This window comes from Panthera leo, chromosome D1, assembly GCF_018350215.1.
Source record: "Panthera leo isolate Ple1 chromosome D1, P.leo_Ple1_pat1.1, whole genome shotgun sequence".
Lineage (NCBI taxonomy): Eukaryota > Metazoa > Chordata > Mammalia > Carnivora > Felidae > Panthera > Panthera leo.
In genome coordinates this window covers 73169059-73184466 of record NC_056688.1, presented here as the reverse complement: position 1 = coordinate 73184466, position 15408 = coordinate 73169059, and the positions used below count along the sequence as shown (strand labels likewise).

Sequence of the window (15408 nt, the reverse complement as noted above, 5' to 3'; positions counted from 1 at the left end):
TTAATGTTTATTTTAGAGAGAGAGAGAGAGAGACAGAGTATGAGTGGGGGAGGGGCAGAGAGAGGGAGACACAGAATCCCAAGCAGGCTCCAGGCTCAGCTGTCAGCACAGAGCCCATCACGGAGCTCAAACTCATGAACCATGAGATCATGACCTGAGCTGAAGTCAGATGTTCAACCCACTGAGCCACCCAGGTGCCCACTCCATCAAGTTTTTAGTTTTGGTTGTTAGATTTTTCATTTCTAGAACAATTATTTGGTTATTTTTGTTTTAATCATGATCCAGGAAAGACACAAGACTGCCACCATTAAAATGGGAAAGAGGTTTTTTAGCAAATGGTGATGGGACAATCAGCCACATGCAAAAGAACGGTACAGCATATGCAACAATTCAAAATAGATCAAAGATCTAAACATAAAGTTATAAAACTCTTAGAAGAAAACATGGGTGTACACCTTTGTAACCTTGGATTGGACCAGAGGTTTTTTTGTTTTTGTTTGTTTGTTTGTTTTTTTGATTAGGAGCCGGGGAGGGGCAAAGAGAGAGGCAAAGAATCCCAAGCAGGCTCTACATATTTCAAAACTACTATGAGATACCAATTCATACCCACTGGGATACCTAGAATTTAAAAGTGGTAGGGTGCTCCTGGCTGGCTCAGTTGGTAGAGCATCCAACTCTTGATCTCAAGGTCATGAGTTCAAGTCCCACATTGGGCATGGAACCTACTAAATAAAGGCATTTTTAAGTCTATGCGGAGGGGCGCCTGGGTAGCTCGGTGGGTTAAGTGTCCAACTTCTGCTCAGGTCATGATCTCACGGTTTGTTACTTCGAGCCCCGCATCGGACTCTGTGCTGACAGCTCAGAGCCTGGAGCCTTCTTCAGGTTCTGCGTCTCCCTGTCTGCCCATCCCCCACTCGTGATCTCTCAAAAATAAACATTAAAAATAAATTTTAAAAAAGTCTGTGGAGAACTTTGAGCACTCATACATTGCTAGTGGGAACGTAATGTGGTGCCGCTGATGTCGAAAACGTTTGGCAGCTGCCAAAAAAAGTTAAAATTGCCATATATATATATATACACATATAATATATATATATACACATATAATATATATATATACACACACATACATATATATATATGTATGTATATATATTTCCAAGAATTGAAAAGAGGTAGTCAAATACTTGTACACAAATGTCCATAGCATTACTCATAATGGCCAAATAGAAATAAAATGCGGTATATCCATATAGAATGTTATTTAACCACAAAAAGTAACGAAGGTGCTACAACATGGACAAACCTTGAAAACCTTATGATAATGAAGAAGCCAGTCACAAAAGGCCACATATTGTATGATTCCATTTATATGAAATGTCCAGAATAGGCAAATCCATAGAGACAAAGCAGATTAGTGGTTGCCACGGCCTGTGGGGGAGTGGAGCCTAGCAGGTAATTCCTTAAAGAGTACAAGGCTTCTTTTTGGGGTGATGAAAATTCCTGGAATTGATGATGGTTGGTTGCATAATACTGTGAAAATACCAAAAGGCACTCAATTGTACACTTCAAAATGGTTAAGATAGCAAATTTTATAGTATGTGAATTTTACCTCAAAAAAGGTTTAAAAGTTCAGCCCTTAAAGACCCTTTGGTCACTGAACCTCTATTTTTAATAAATGTGTTAACAGTAACTTTTTAGATCTAATACTTTTTTTTTGTCTTGAAAAAATAATCAGGTTTCTGGGCACCTGGCTCGCACCTGGCTCAGCCAGTTGGTTACGTGTCCAACTTGTATTACGCTCAGGTCATGATCTCACATTCGTGAGATGGAGCCCCAAGGTGAGCTCCATGCTGAACATGGAGCCTGCTTGGGATTCTCTCTCTGCCCTTCCCCCACACACTCTCTCTCAAAATAAATAAACTTTAAAAAGTGATAGCGGTGGCTGCGTGGTAACTACCATGACTTCCAGTGTAGCACTTACTACCAGGGTATTGTAATTGTGAATTCATTAAGGGCAGAGAAAGACTGGGACGTAGCTAGTACCAAGACAAGAGCTGGCGCTGGTGAATGGATGAACAACTGCATAGTTGAACCTCAGGCGCCCAAATTCGGTGGCCTTTCTGGGGCAGGGACCAAATCCACCAATCCCTGAAACTGTAGCTGCTCCACGCTCACTCCCAGTCGGGGATTCGAAACTGTACATTTTTAGCGCTGACAGCTCTTCCAGAAAGTCTAGCGGCGCACTTAATTTCCCGCTCTGGCCAGAAGCCTCCTTAAAGACCGATGCATGCCGGGATATATAGTCCTGCACCTCGAGGAATCGTGGGGCACAACTCTGAAATGCATCTCGGGACATGCAGCCAGGGGACGCCGGGAGTCACGCAGCGTAGCTCCGCCTCCTGCACGCGAAAAGGGTGGACGTATGTGAGGTCACTTCCTGTGTGCTGGGTAGCTTCCTGCGGCTTTCCTACCCTCGCTCTCTTTTTTGCTGCCTGACCGCCGCCATCATGGGTCGCATGCACGCTCCCGGGTGAGTTCGGGTTTCTGAGCGGGTTGCAAAGCTCGGGCCGCGGGGTGAGGGGAAAAGGGGGGCGTGTGGGCAGCGAATTGAGGGGTTGATGTTGTAGGCTATTGTGGCACTGACCACTACCACCACCTCATTCCGAGAGTTTCTTTCCCCAGGAAGGGCCTGTCCCAGTCGGCTCTGCCTTACCGCCGCAGCGTGCCCACCGTAAGTAGCTTGCGGAGACACGGGAGAAGTCGGGGAGGGGGGCTATATCCGTCGCTCGGGAGAAGCGGTACCGAGGCGTGGGGGCCATGTGTGCATGAGGAGCTCCTCTTGGAGGGTGGCAAAGACCTCTGTGCTTCGGTACCGTTCCTGGTTTCTCCTCCTAAGGCAAGTTTCTTTTCCCTAAACAGTGGCTGAAGTTGACGTCCGACGACGTGAAGGAGCAGATCTACAAACTGGCCAAAAAGGGCCTGACTCCCTCACAAATCGGTGGGTATATATATATATATATATATATATATATATATATATATATATATATATATATATAATGTAGCTGCTTCCGCCTGCCTTCGTGTAACTTGCTGAAAAAGTCGCTGGGGGTAAACGTGTCGCATACGTGCTTTAAAAACTTTTTGCTGGTTTTCCTGGCTTTACCGCTGATGACCGCGGCCAAGTGTTTATTTGTTGAACTCTCACGTTCTTAATTTGGAAGACGGGAAAATTGTTAAAATGCTCGCCAAAATTTAATGAGTATTTAGTATGCGCTAGGTAGTTAGTTATTCCTGGCTGAATGGTTCCATACATTTTATATATAATGACTTCATGTAATTCTGATTGCCGTACTTTGAAATGATTGTGAAGTTTTCTCCATCTTATAGTTGAGGAAACTGAGGCACCGTGCAACTATATAATTAGTCTAGCCAGAGGTATCACACAAAATAGGAAATACATAATAAACTGTAAAATACTCAGATGGTGCTGTTTTGAGATTTAATAATGTATGTAAAGTTCTCAGAAGAATGTCTGATCCAGGTTCATTTATTAAGCAAATATACGTGGGAATCTCACTGATTTCTTTGGTGGCCTATAATCCATCAAGTTCACTCTGTTGATAAGCACCAGCATTGGCAGTTTCCTCCAGAACGGTTTTCCTTAGTGCTGGGTAAACCAACCTTGGATGTCTGAGTGAGCTTTACATGCATTCTCATGTTGTTTTTCTGTGATACAAAAGGAACCCTGTTTCACAGAGGAAAACGTGGATAATGACTTGATCTCAGAGCCTTGACATCACATGCTCCAGTTCTGTGTTTGGCGGGGGGGATTTAGATTACTGTTTTTTTCAGGTGTGATCCTGAGAGACTCCCATGGTGTTGCACAAGTACGTTTTGTGACAGGCAATAAAATTTTGAGAATTCTTAAGTCCAAAGGACTTGCGCCTGATCTTCCTGAGGACCTCTACCATTTGATTAAGAAAGCTGTTGCTGTTCGAAAGCATCTTGAGAGGAACAGAAAAGTAAGAGAATGAAACTGTTTGTATGAGCTTCAATAAACTGTAGTGCATCTGATTTGAATTTCCTAAAGAGGCTTGAAACACAAACTGATACCACAGTTGCTTTGAAATAAAAATTCTACCAGAAAAGACTGGCAGGAGGTGGGTGGCTTTGGCTCCTCTAGATGCAGTATATCACTTGATTGAAAATGTTGAGTTATTTATTTGCAGAGTTTTGTTTTATTTGCACAGTTTTGCGAATCATTCATGTTAAAATTTGGGGGAGCCTTAAATTCCCTTAAGGATTTAATCTAGCCACATGAACCTTAGCCTAGGATTCTATTACAGGGCATTGGGTAACTTAAAAGTGCATGGTATCTATACATTCTTTTGTTAAAATAATATTTGATTATTGTTTTGAGGGAGTTTTCTTAAATTATGTCGATTTTTATTTTTAGGATAAGAATAAATCTTTATAATTTGTCCTTTAGGATAAGGATGCTAAATTCCGACTGATTCTTATCGAGAGCCGTATTCACCGGTTGGCTCGATATTATAAGACCAAACGAGTCCTCCCCCCAAATTGGAAATAGTAAGTATTAAACTTTTTTGTTAATAAGAACGGACATTAGCCATATAGTAAACACAGTAGCAACTATAGTAAAAGGCCTGTTAGTGAATGTTTTAGGCCATGGCTATGTGGTCAACTACTATTTCAATTCTGCCATTTTAGGAGGAATACAGCATAGACAATATGTAAACAAATGGGTATGGCCGTGTTCCACTGAAACTTTATTTACAAAGGCTAGCAAAGGGCCATAGCTTGCAGACCCCTGATTTAAAACATGAATAAGCCCTTTGTTTATTTATTTTTTTTTTTTTTTGGGACAGAGAGAGACATAGCATGAACGGGGGAGGGGCAGAGAGAGAGGGAGACACAGAATCGGAAACAGGCTCCAGGCTCCGAGCCATCAGCCCAGAGCCTGACGCGGGGCTCGAACTCATGGACCGTGAGATCGTGACCTGGCTGAAGTCGGACGCTTAACCGACTGCGCCACCCAGGCGCCCCTGAATAAGCCCTTTGAATCACTTCTAGATAGTGGGTAAAGTTTCAGCTCATAGCTCTGCTCCTTGTTTTTATGTTGTCTTCATTTTTGCATAGATAGCTCATTATGATGATTAATTTCCAAACATTCACAGGTTTCACTAGAAGCGTTTTTCCTTATATTGGCCGGTTCTCCCTTAGATGAGTGAGCATCTTTGTTCCTCATGCTTAAACACAATAAACTAATTTAGGAACCTTGGCATTTTGGTGCATTTTATGTATTTGTGGTTTATTTTAGCTGTTTGAAAATAGCTCTGCTAGGTGTTAGAGTCTGTGAATAAATATGGGGGACCTATAATAATCCAACTCTTCTTCCCTCTCCTTTTTTCCTTTTCAGCGAGTCATCCACAGCCTCTGCCCTGGTTGCATAAATTTGACCATGTGCTCAAGCAATAAAATCATTGTCTAACAAGAAGCATAGTTTGTATTTTCTTTCCCTAGAAGTATATATATCGTCGATTCATATGTATTGGTTTTTTGATGTGGAAGTGTTGTAGCACAATGAGAAGTGTGATTTTGCGGGGAGCAATGAGATAGCACCCATCTCTTCATCCCTTCACTGCTCAACTAGCTGAGCAGTTTACAACTTGGTGGGTGGTTAAGTGGGGGAGGGAGTGGCAGAACTGGAAGAAACTAGGAAAGCAGTGACTTGTTTTGATGTCATGGCAAAAATGTTTCTAAGTATTTTTGGTACATTTGATGTTAAGACTGAGGTAGACCTGTGAGGAATGTTATCCCAGTAGTGTATGTGGCAGTCTACTAAGAAATGCACAAGAAAGTTTCTCTGCAGGAGGAACATCTTTAGTATGAAGGGTCCTAAGGAAGACCTGATAATTTGATCCCAGTCTTGTTGGTAAGGCTTAAAGGTGAAGAAGGGATTCAGGTAACAGTAAGCACAGTTCATCTGAATCAGGGAGCCAGAAGAACTGTTGGTGAGATGAACCCAGGTCACTATGCCTTGCAACTTTTGGAGGGTTAAATAAACACTCAGCTGGGTGTTTTCAGAGTATTTAATTCTTAACCTAATGAGGTATGTGGGTATCCCTGTTTAAAAGAGGCAAGTCTGGAACCATGAGTGAGTTGTTGAAGATTGTAAGACAGGTAAATGATAAGCTGTACGTCGGGCTGGTATATGGAGCCATGCTCCTTCAGAATTCAGAAAACGTTAAAGTAGGTGATTTTTATGTACTGCCTGTTTTCTAAGTGTGTATCACTTAAATAGATACACTGAATAAGCTATTTTCTTAAGGTTTACCCTAAGCAATAATCAAAGTTGTGTTTGAAATCACACTATTAGGTGAAGTCCCTTTTTCAAGAGACTAGTATCAGCTAGCATTGATCGCCTTTTGAGTACTGTGCTCTGGGGTTACAGACACCAAGTGACTTGCCTTGTTCTTCAGAGCACTTGATCTATTCACCTACCCGGTATTGTGTGCTCTATGCTGGGTATGCAAGCTGATTCAGTCCCCCTTCTAAAATTGGAAACCATCTGTTGCAGTATTTTACCCAATTCTTACCTGGTGTTAAAGATTTAAGTTTTTCATCCTTTGTGTTCATGTCTTACAAGTGACTAACCATCATAAACCAAGAATCAATCTAACGAGTAAGGCAGACATTTCCAAGAGTGATGAATCAGTAAAACAAGGTAACTCCCAGCACGATCCCTTGGAATCCCTAGGTAGCTATGCAGATGTTGGGTAACGATGGTTCTGGACCAAAAACTAGTTAATAGTAGGTGGGACATTTGATGTTTCAGAGCATGTATAGATTTTGTTCCTTTTTTTTGTTAACATTTATTTATTTTTGAGAGAGCATGAGCAGGGGAGGGGCAGAGAAAGGAGACAGAATCCTAAGCAGGCTCCGGGCTCTGAGCTGTCAGCACTGCCCATCGCGGGGCTTGAACTCACAAACTGTGGGATCGTGACCTAGGCCGAAGTCAGACACAACTGAGCCACCCAGGTGCCCCTTGGTTTCTTTCTAATTGTAAGAAGTATTTGTGTATTTGTGATTCTTACCATCAAGCCAACAATTAACTACAACTGTTTTTAAGGTTTTTATTTTTTGAGAGCACAAGCAGGAGGGGGTGGAGAGAGGATCCAAAATAGGCTCCATGCTGTCAGTGCAGAGTTCAACACGGGGCTCAATCCCACAAACAGCGAGATCATGACCTGAGCCGAATCAAGAGTTGGACATTTAACCAGCTGAGCCACCAAGGCACCCCCAGAATTACTGCAAATACAACTGCAAGTAGGAGGTTTTTAATGCCTTAAAAAATGAGTTTCTTTGATATAGTAAACAAAATGTAAAAACATCTGCAATTCTTTTAAATTGTGAGCAGAGGGGTCAAACTTGGTCTTCAGCAACAACTCTGCCACTTGAAGGCTATGGGGGTAAAATCTAAAGAATATTGGGGTACCTGGGTGGCTCAGTTGGTTGTCCCACTTTGGCTTGGGTCATGATCTCATGGTTTGTGTGTTCAAGCCCCACATCAGGCCCTGCGCTGACCATGTGGAGCCTGCCTGGGATTCTCTGCCCCTCCCCATCTTGCGCATGTGTGCTCTCTAAAAAAACTAAATAAATCTCTAAATTACTGTGAGGATTATATAAAGTTAATATGTAGCAGTAGTTGAATCATTCAGAGAACTTTAGCAATTGATTTGGTGAACATCCCTCCAGGTAACTACCTGTTAAGATACTCCAAAGACTTTTGGTACATGGGCATCTTACTACATAGATCATCTCATCATTTTTGCTGGTTATGTCTTGATTTTGGTGTTCCATGGTGCTATGTACTATAATTTGCCTTGTTATCTTGAGATAAATCCCAGGAATGGGAACTTTGGCATGTATGTTTTATATTTTGCCAAACTGCATTTCAAAAGTCTACTGATAAAATTATCAAAAAGTCCATGAGTGTCATTTCTTCAGGTACCTTTCAAAAAAAAAATTTTTTTTTTTTTTTTAATTTTAGAAAGGGTGAGCAGGGGAGAGGGGCAGAGGGAAAGAATCCCAAGCAGGCTCCAAGCTCAGTGTGGACTCAATCCCATAACAGATATGACTTGAGCCGAAATCAAGACTTGGACACTCGACCAACTGAGCCACCCAGGCTCAAAACTCGTTTTTTGTTTAAGAAGGATATTTTGTTTTTTGTTTTACTCTATTTTACTTACTTGATTAATATTTAATCTTTCCTTTTTGTGAACTGCCTATTCATGCCCTATAAAGTCTGTCTCTTTTGGAACATTGTTAGTCTTTTTTTCTTTCTTTTTTTTTTTTAATGTTTATTTTTGAGAGAGACTGAGTACGAGTGGGGAGGGGTAGAGAGAGAGGGAGACACAATCCGAAGCAGGCTCCAGGCTCTGAGCTAACAGCACAGAGCCTGACACAGGGCTTGAACCCACAAACCATGAATGAGGCCATGACCTGAAAGGAAGTTGGATGCTCAACCAATTGAGCCACCCTGGCGCCCCTGGAACATTGTTATTCTTAATCCTACCTATAACACGTATTAACCTATAACACGTATTACAAATATTTTCCCCAATGTTTTCTGTCTTTCCATCTTGTTTGTGGTATTTTTGTTGTAGAAGTTTAAGAATTTTATAATCCCTAATGATTTTTCTTTATGATCTCTTTTTAAAAAAACAGATCAGTCTAATAAATTGTTTTTTCTGCTTCCCCTTCTGTTTAATATGGTCTTCATCCATCTTTCAGACTTAGACATTTCTTCCTTTTTAAACGAAACTTTCTGACACAGTTGGAATCAGCATGTACATGTTATTTGTCCAAATCTATCCATATGTGAGCAGCTAGGGTTTGAAGGTTTCCTTCAAGAACTGTTCTCTTCATTTAAAAATCATCTTTTCTGGGACACCAGGGTGGTTCAGTTGGTTGAATGTCTGACTTTGGCTCAGGTCATGATTTCATGGTTCCTTAATTTGAGCCCCACATGGAGCTTGCTGCTGTCAGCACAGAGCCTGCTTTAGATCCTTTGCCCCACTCTCTGTCTGCCCCTCCCCACTTGTTACCTCAAAACTAAACATTTTTTAAAGAATCATCTTTTCTCTGGGACGCCTGGCTGGCTTATTTGGTAGAGCATGCAACTCTTAATATTGGGGTCCTCGTGAGTTCTAGCCCCATGTTGGGCATAGAGTTTACTTTAAAGATAAAAGGTAAAATGAACATGTATCACTTAAAGGAAAGATGATTTTTAAGTTTTTTTTTTGTTTTTTTTTTTAAGTAAACTGCCCAGCATGGGGCTGAAACTCATGAAGACCCTGAGATCAAGAGTCACATGTTCCACTGACAGCCAGCCAGGTGCCCCTCATCTTACTACTATTTTTTAATCAAAATTATGCATATGTGTGGTTATAAAAGTATTTTACAGGGGTGCCTCGGTGGCTTGTTGGTTGAGCGTTCAACTTTGGCTCAGGTCATGATCTGCTAGTTTGTGAGTTTAAGCCCCCGTGTCAGGCTCTGTGCTGACAGCTTGGAGCCTGGAGCCTGCTTTGAATTCTGTGTCTCCTTTTCTCTCTCTGCCACCTTCTCCATTTGTGCTCTCTCTCTTGCTATTAAAAATAAATTTAAAAAAATTAAAACATGCTTTTAAAAAATAAAAGTATTTTATCAGACAACTAAAAACAATCTTCCCTTTCATAGTCTGAAGTCTAGAGAAACTACTTTAAACTCAGCTGTTTTTTTTCTAACATATAATGCTTTCTTCTTCTTTTTTTTTTTTGTTTTTTTACTGTTTGTTTATTTTGAGAGCACAAGCTGGGGAGGGGCAGAGAGGAGAGGAAATCCCAAGCAGACAGGGATGCTGGGCTTGATCCCTTGATGAACTGTAAGATCCACAAGATTATGACCTGAGTTGAAATCAAGAGTCAGATGCTCAACTGACTGAGCCACCCAGGCACCCCATGCCTTCATATTTTTAAACAACATTCCTGTAAAAAAAAAAAAAAAAAAAAGTGAGGGATGCCTGGGTGGCTCAGCCAGTTAGGTGTCTTGATTTCGGCTCAGATCATGATCTCACAGTTTGTGGGTTTGAGCCCCACATCGGGCTCTGTGCTTTGGGCACAGATTCTGCTTGGGATTCTCTCTCCCTCTCTCTGCCTCTCCCCTGTTGCTCTCTTGCTCATTCTCTCTCAAAAAAGTAAATTAATTAAAAAAAAATTGAGGTGAAATTCACATAACATAAAATTCATCATTTTAAAGTGAACAGTTCAGTGGTGGTTAGTATATTTATAATGTGCAAACATCACCCTGTCTAGTTCCAAAATATTTTTATCACCCCAAAATGAAACCACACTCAAAGCAGTTACTCTGGGGCACCTGGGTGGCTGAGTCAGTTAAGCCTATGGTTTGCTCTTAATTTTGGCTCAGGTCATGATCTTCATGGTTGGTGAGATTGAGCCCCACGTTGAGCTTTTCACTGACATAGGGGAGCCTGCTTGGAATTCTCTCTGTCCCTCCCCAACTTGCACATGTGTACGCTCTCTCAAATAATATACATACATACATAGAAACATACATACAGTTATTCCTCATTTTCCCCACCTCACTCTGCCCTTGGCAACCACCAATCTGCTTTCTGTTCTGAATATTTGAAATAAATGGAATTCATGTAACATGTGATCTATTATGTCTGGCTTTCACTTAGCATCATGTTTTGGGGGTTCATTCACGTAGCATGTCAGTATGTTTATAGCTGAGTAACGTTCCACTGCATATAAGCATAATTTATGCGTTCACTCGAAAGATATTTGGGCTTCCACCTTTTGGCTATTTCAAATAGTGCTGCTACAAACATTCATGTACATATACTTATTTTGAGCCCTTGTTTTCCATTCTTTGGGATACACGCAAGTGTGGAGTTCCTCTAACATTTTTATACTAGGATTTTTTGCATTTTATTTTATACCTCTTCCCTTGGAATCCTCGTAATTATAGTTTTTGGTTAAATCAGTATTTTAGGTTTACATTTCTGTGGCTTTTATATAATAGATGCTTATATATAGTATGTATAATTCTATGCTCAATATTTCATGTAAATATGTTTACCTAAAATGTGTTAGTAGTTACCTCGTATGTTCAAGCATGTTTACTTCCTTTCTTTTTCTTGGTGATATACCTCCCAGGGCCTGTAACCTCTAGCTCCAATTCAGACAGGTTACTCTTTAAAAAAAAATTTTTTTTTAATGTTTATTCATTTTTGAGAGATGGAGACAGAGCATGAGTGGGGGAAGGGCAGACAGAGAGGGAGACACAAAATCCGAAGCAGGAGGCTCCGAGCTGTCAGCACAGAGCCCGATGCAAGGCTTGAACCCACGGACTGCGAGATGAAGTTGGACGCCCAAACAACTGAGCCACCCAGGCGCCCCAGACAGGTTACTCTTAAGACCCACAGGTCTGGGATCCCCTTTCTTCATCAATATGGGGATTCTTCCAGCCTCTAGTGTCAGATTCCTATACTCACATGTCTTCTTTCTTGGTTTTCTCCTTCCTTTTGGTGAACCATCCTCTGGTAGCTCCCAAAGAAAAGGCTCACTCCTTGGAACTCATTTCTTTTCTGTTTATATCAACTCCTAGGTAATTTCATCTGGTCTATGACTTTAAATGCTACTTTAGAAGTTACACTAAAATTCATACCTCCAGGGCTGACCTTCCCTGAACTCCAGCCTTAGGTATGCATTGGCCTATTCAACATTCCCACTTGGATCCCTAATAAACACCTAGACTTTTGTTTAATCCCAAACAGAACTCCTGATTTTTGCAGCCCAGACCTGCTCTCTCCCCAGACATCTCCATCTCAGTGAATGGCAACTCATCCTCAGACCAAAAAGCCTGAGTCAACCTTGACTTTTTTTTTCTCTTACACCTTACAGGTACTTGATCACCAAATCCTCTTGGCTCTACCTTTACAACATATGCCCACAGTTGAACCCTTACGGCCTTTCCTACAACCACCCTAGCCCAAAGTCGCTTTCTACCCTTACTAGTGTAAAAGCCCCCTAAACTGTTCTGTTTCTACCTGTGAGCTCCACCGAGGTCTTTTCAACATCCAGCATGTAGAGTGATCTAAAATGTAAGTCACACGATGTCCCATAGGCTCAAAAACCTCCAGTGGCTTCCCATCTTCTTCAGAATTCAATCTAAAATCCTTATCTTAGCCTATAAAGGAGTGTTAGGATCCGGGCAGAAAACAGACAGATGTCACACTCACATTGAGGAATTAGGCGAGAGTCTTCTAAAGGAACAGGTTACAAAGATGTGAGTGGGGTTTAGGGAAGCCACGGGGCATACTGTGTGCTAGTTCCTGGAGCTAGCAACCGTGGGGAGATATTAGGCGTTTCCACCCCCAGTCTGAAGAGTGCAGGTGAACTAAGGAGGGTCACCTGACAAAAGCTGTGGCCTTCAGTAAAGACTCCTGCCTTCTGATTTATTGCAGGTACCTTCCATTGGCCAAATCACACAGGAAGCCAGAGGTCAAGGGAGCCTGTTGATGTGGTCCATGAACATCAGGTTCCCAGGCAGCAGAGAAGGTGGAGAGTGGGTCTGGAGGGACAAGAGGAAAACACCCAGTACAAAGGGCCCCCATGACTTGGCCTCCTCCAGCCACCTCCGTGTTTGTCTCCCACCACCCTTTCTAGTCCCTGTGGCCTGGTTTCACAGACACTCTTCCCAGAGCCACTGGCCTTGTTGATTCCTCTGCAGGGAAGGCTCTTACTCCAGCTATCCACATGGCTTCATTCCTTCCCTTAGGTCTCTATTCAACTGTAACTTCACAGGCACTGTGTAAAAGAGGGCCCCCTCTCACTCAGCACTCCTTCCCCTCAATCCTGCTATTCTTCAGAGTGCTGATTACTACCTGACATGTTCATATTTTCAGATTAGAAGAGCCATTTGAACAAGGACCTTGTTTGTTCACTTCTCTATCTCTGGTTTTTAGAATAATGTCTGGCACATAGTGGGTTCTCAGTATTAATGCACATAAATGTTAAATGAATGCACATAAGAGTTGAAAAAAGTTTCTAAGATCTTGGAAAATGTCTTTTTCAACTCTCACTGTTGATTGGCAGAGAATTTGGGAATAGGGTCTAGGTTGGAAATCATTGTTCCTAAACATTTTTAGCACTTACTGTTTCTAAACTGCTGTTGAGAAGTCAGTTATCATTCTGATTGGTTGCCCCTCCTTTGTTTGTCACCTGTTTCTTTTCTTTGTTTTTGACTTGATGTTCTTAGGATCATCTCTTTATTGCTTAGTGTTCTGAGATTTGCGATAATACCTGGGTTTTATTTTATTTTTTTTTCATTTGTTCTGCAAGGTAACCTATTTCAGTCTCAAAATTGTCTTGCAGTTCCTGAAGATTTTCTTGAATTATTCCTTTAATGTTTCTTTCACATTATTTTCTATGTTCTCTTTCTGAAGCTCATTATTTGCTCAGACTTTCTGGACTGATCCTCTAATTTTTTTCATCTTTTACCAACTATTGTCCATCTCTTTTCCTACTTTCTGGGAAGTCTCTGCTTTATCTTCTAATTTTACTTAGCGTTTCATTAATACCTTCATATGTTTAATTTCCCAGAGTCAGTGGTATGTTGGTAAGTGTTATATGCATGTTGTTGTATGAATACACACACGTGTGTAAATATACATATATGTTGTGGGTATACACACGTGTACATTGTTCACATGCATATGTGTTGTGTGTTGGCATGTTGGCAAAGGTTTAACTTTTGGCGGGGGATGACAACACTGATTTGTAGTGTTTACCTATTTCTGTGGTGTAAAAACTCCCACTATGGCTGATTTCAAGCTCCCAGTGCGATGTCACATGGAGTTGGGAAAAGATGCTTGGTAGTAGACCATCATATAGGATTGTGTAGGATTTCTCCTATACAGAAACAGTAAACATAAGTGATTTCAAGATTATGAATGATAGTAACACTATAAAACAATCCAGAAGTGATGGGTTTTGAGTATTTATTAATGTTTATTTTCGAGAGACAGGGCATGAGTGGGGGAGGGGCAGAGAGAGAGGGAGACACAGAATCCGAAGCAGGCTCCAGGCTCCGAGTTGTCAGCACAGAGCCTGATGTGGGCCTTGAACCCACGAACCATGAGATCATGACCTGACCCAAAGTTGGATGCTTAACAGACTGAGCCACCCAGGTGCCCCTCATTAATGATAATCTTAAACTTTTTCTGCCTCTCATTTTCTGTTTTTGCTTGTTTGTCATTTACATTGGAGGCCTTCCTCAAATGGCCAGTAGTCCTTGCAAGAATCTGAATTGTTTGAATTGTATCCAGATGCAGTTACTCTTTTTCATTACTAGGTGGCGTATATTGTGTTGTTGCTGATGCTTCTAACACTACCATATACCTGCAGCTTCTTATATAATGTGCTCTCATATTTATTATTTTTTTGATTTTTCACAACTTCGAAAAAAGTTGAATGCAGATATTCTTGGAAGGAGGCTTGGCATAAATTCAAAAAATATATATATCCCATTTTGAAAATGAGGAAATTATGGTTCAGAAAAGGTAACTCAAACCAAGAGCATTAGGATGTCTGGTGTTCCTATCACTATACCTGGATGCCTCTCACAATCTTTCTTTCAAGGCTTTTTTTTTTTTTTTAAAGTGAGGAGTGCAAATAATAAAGACTCATGTTCAGGGTATCTGGCTGGCTTAGTCATTATTGCACACAACTCTTGATATAGGGGTCAAACACCCATGTTCTTCTAGACAAATCAACTTAAAAATTATTAACAGTAACATTTTAGCTAACTTCTAGTATGAAAATATATCCATTAGAGCAATCATATTTTTAAATCTCCAGAAATCTAAGTGGACTTAGGCATTGCTCTTTTATATTGTTTCTCTCTAATGTTACCTGTAAGTAAAAATTCAGATTCTCCCAAGCTAAGGATAAGAGTCGCCTTTCAGCTCCAAGGAAGCGCTGTTGCCACATCCCAGCCTTACCTGCAGTCATACTGCTGCTCACACTATTATGTGTTGCTGTGGCTGGTAGTAGTAGTTTGGGACTGATAAACCCCCATATCAGGATAGTGTGTCTCTCTAGCGGGGAGGAGGTGAGCAGGGTTGGGCGGGGCTACGCAGTTCACCTGTGTCTGTAATGCTTTCTTTTCTAAGCTAGGTGGTGGGTACAAAGGGTTTTTGTTTATAGTCTCTGTGTCTCTCTGTATGTCCAACATAACTCATTTAAAAAAGTCTCTGTGAGGTCTATAATTATAAACTCAGTTTGTTCACTCGGCAGATATTTATTGAGCACT

The 15408-nt window shown here is 41.2% G+C and overlaps 1 protein-coding gene across 1 annotated transcript; it reads left to right on the top strand.

The window, feature by feature from the left end:
- The first annotated feature begins 2428 nt into the window (after positions 1–2428).
- On the top strand, positions 2429–5524 carry RPS13 (ribosomal protein S13). Its single transcript, XM_042906658.1, has 6 exons — positions 2429–2533; positions 2686–2734; positions 2923–3001; positions 3859–4028; positions 4496–4596; positions 5447–5524. The coding sequence occupies exons 1-6, from the start codon at positions 2511–2513 to the stop codon at positions 5478–5480; spliced, it is 456 nt and encodes a 151-aa protein (XP_042762592.1). The 5' UTR covers positions 2429–2510; the 3' UTR covers positions 5481–5524.
- The last annotated feature ends 9884 nt before the right edge of the window (positions 5525–15408 follow it).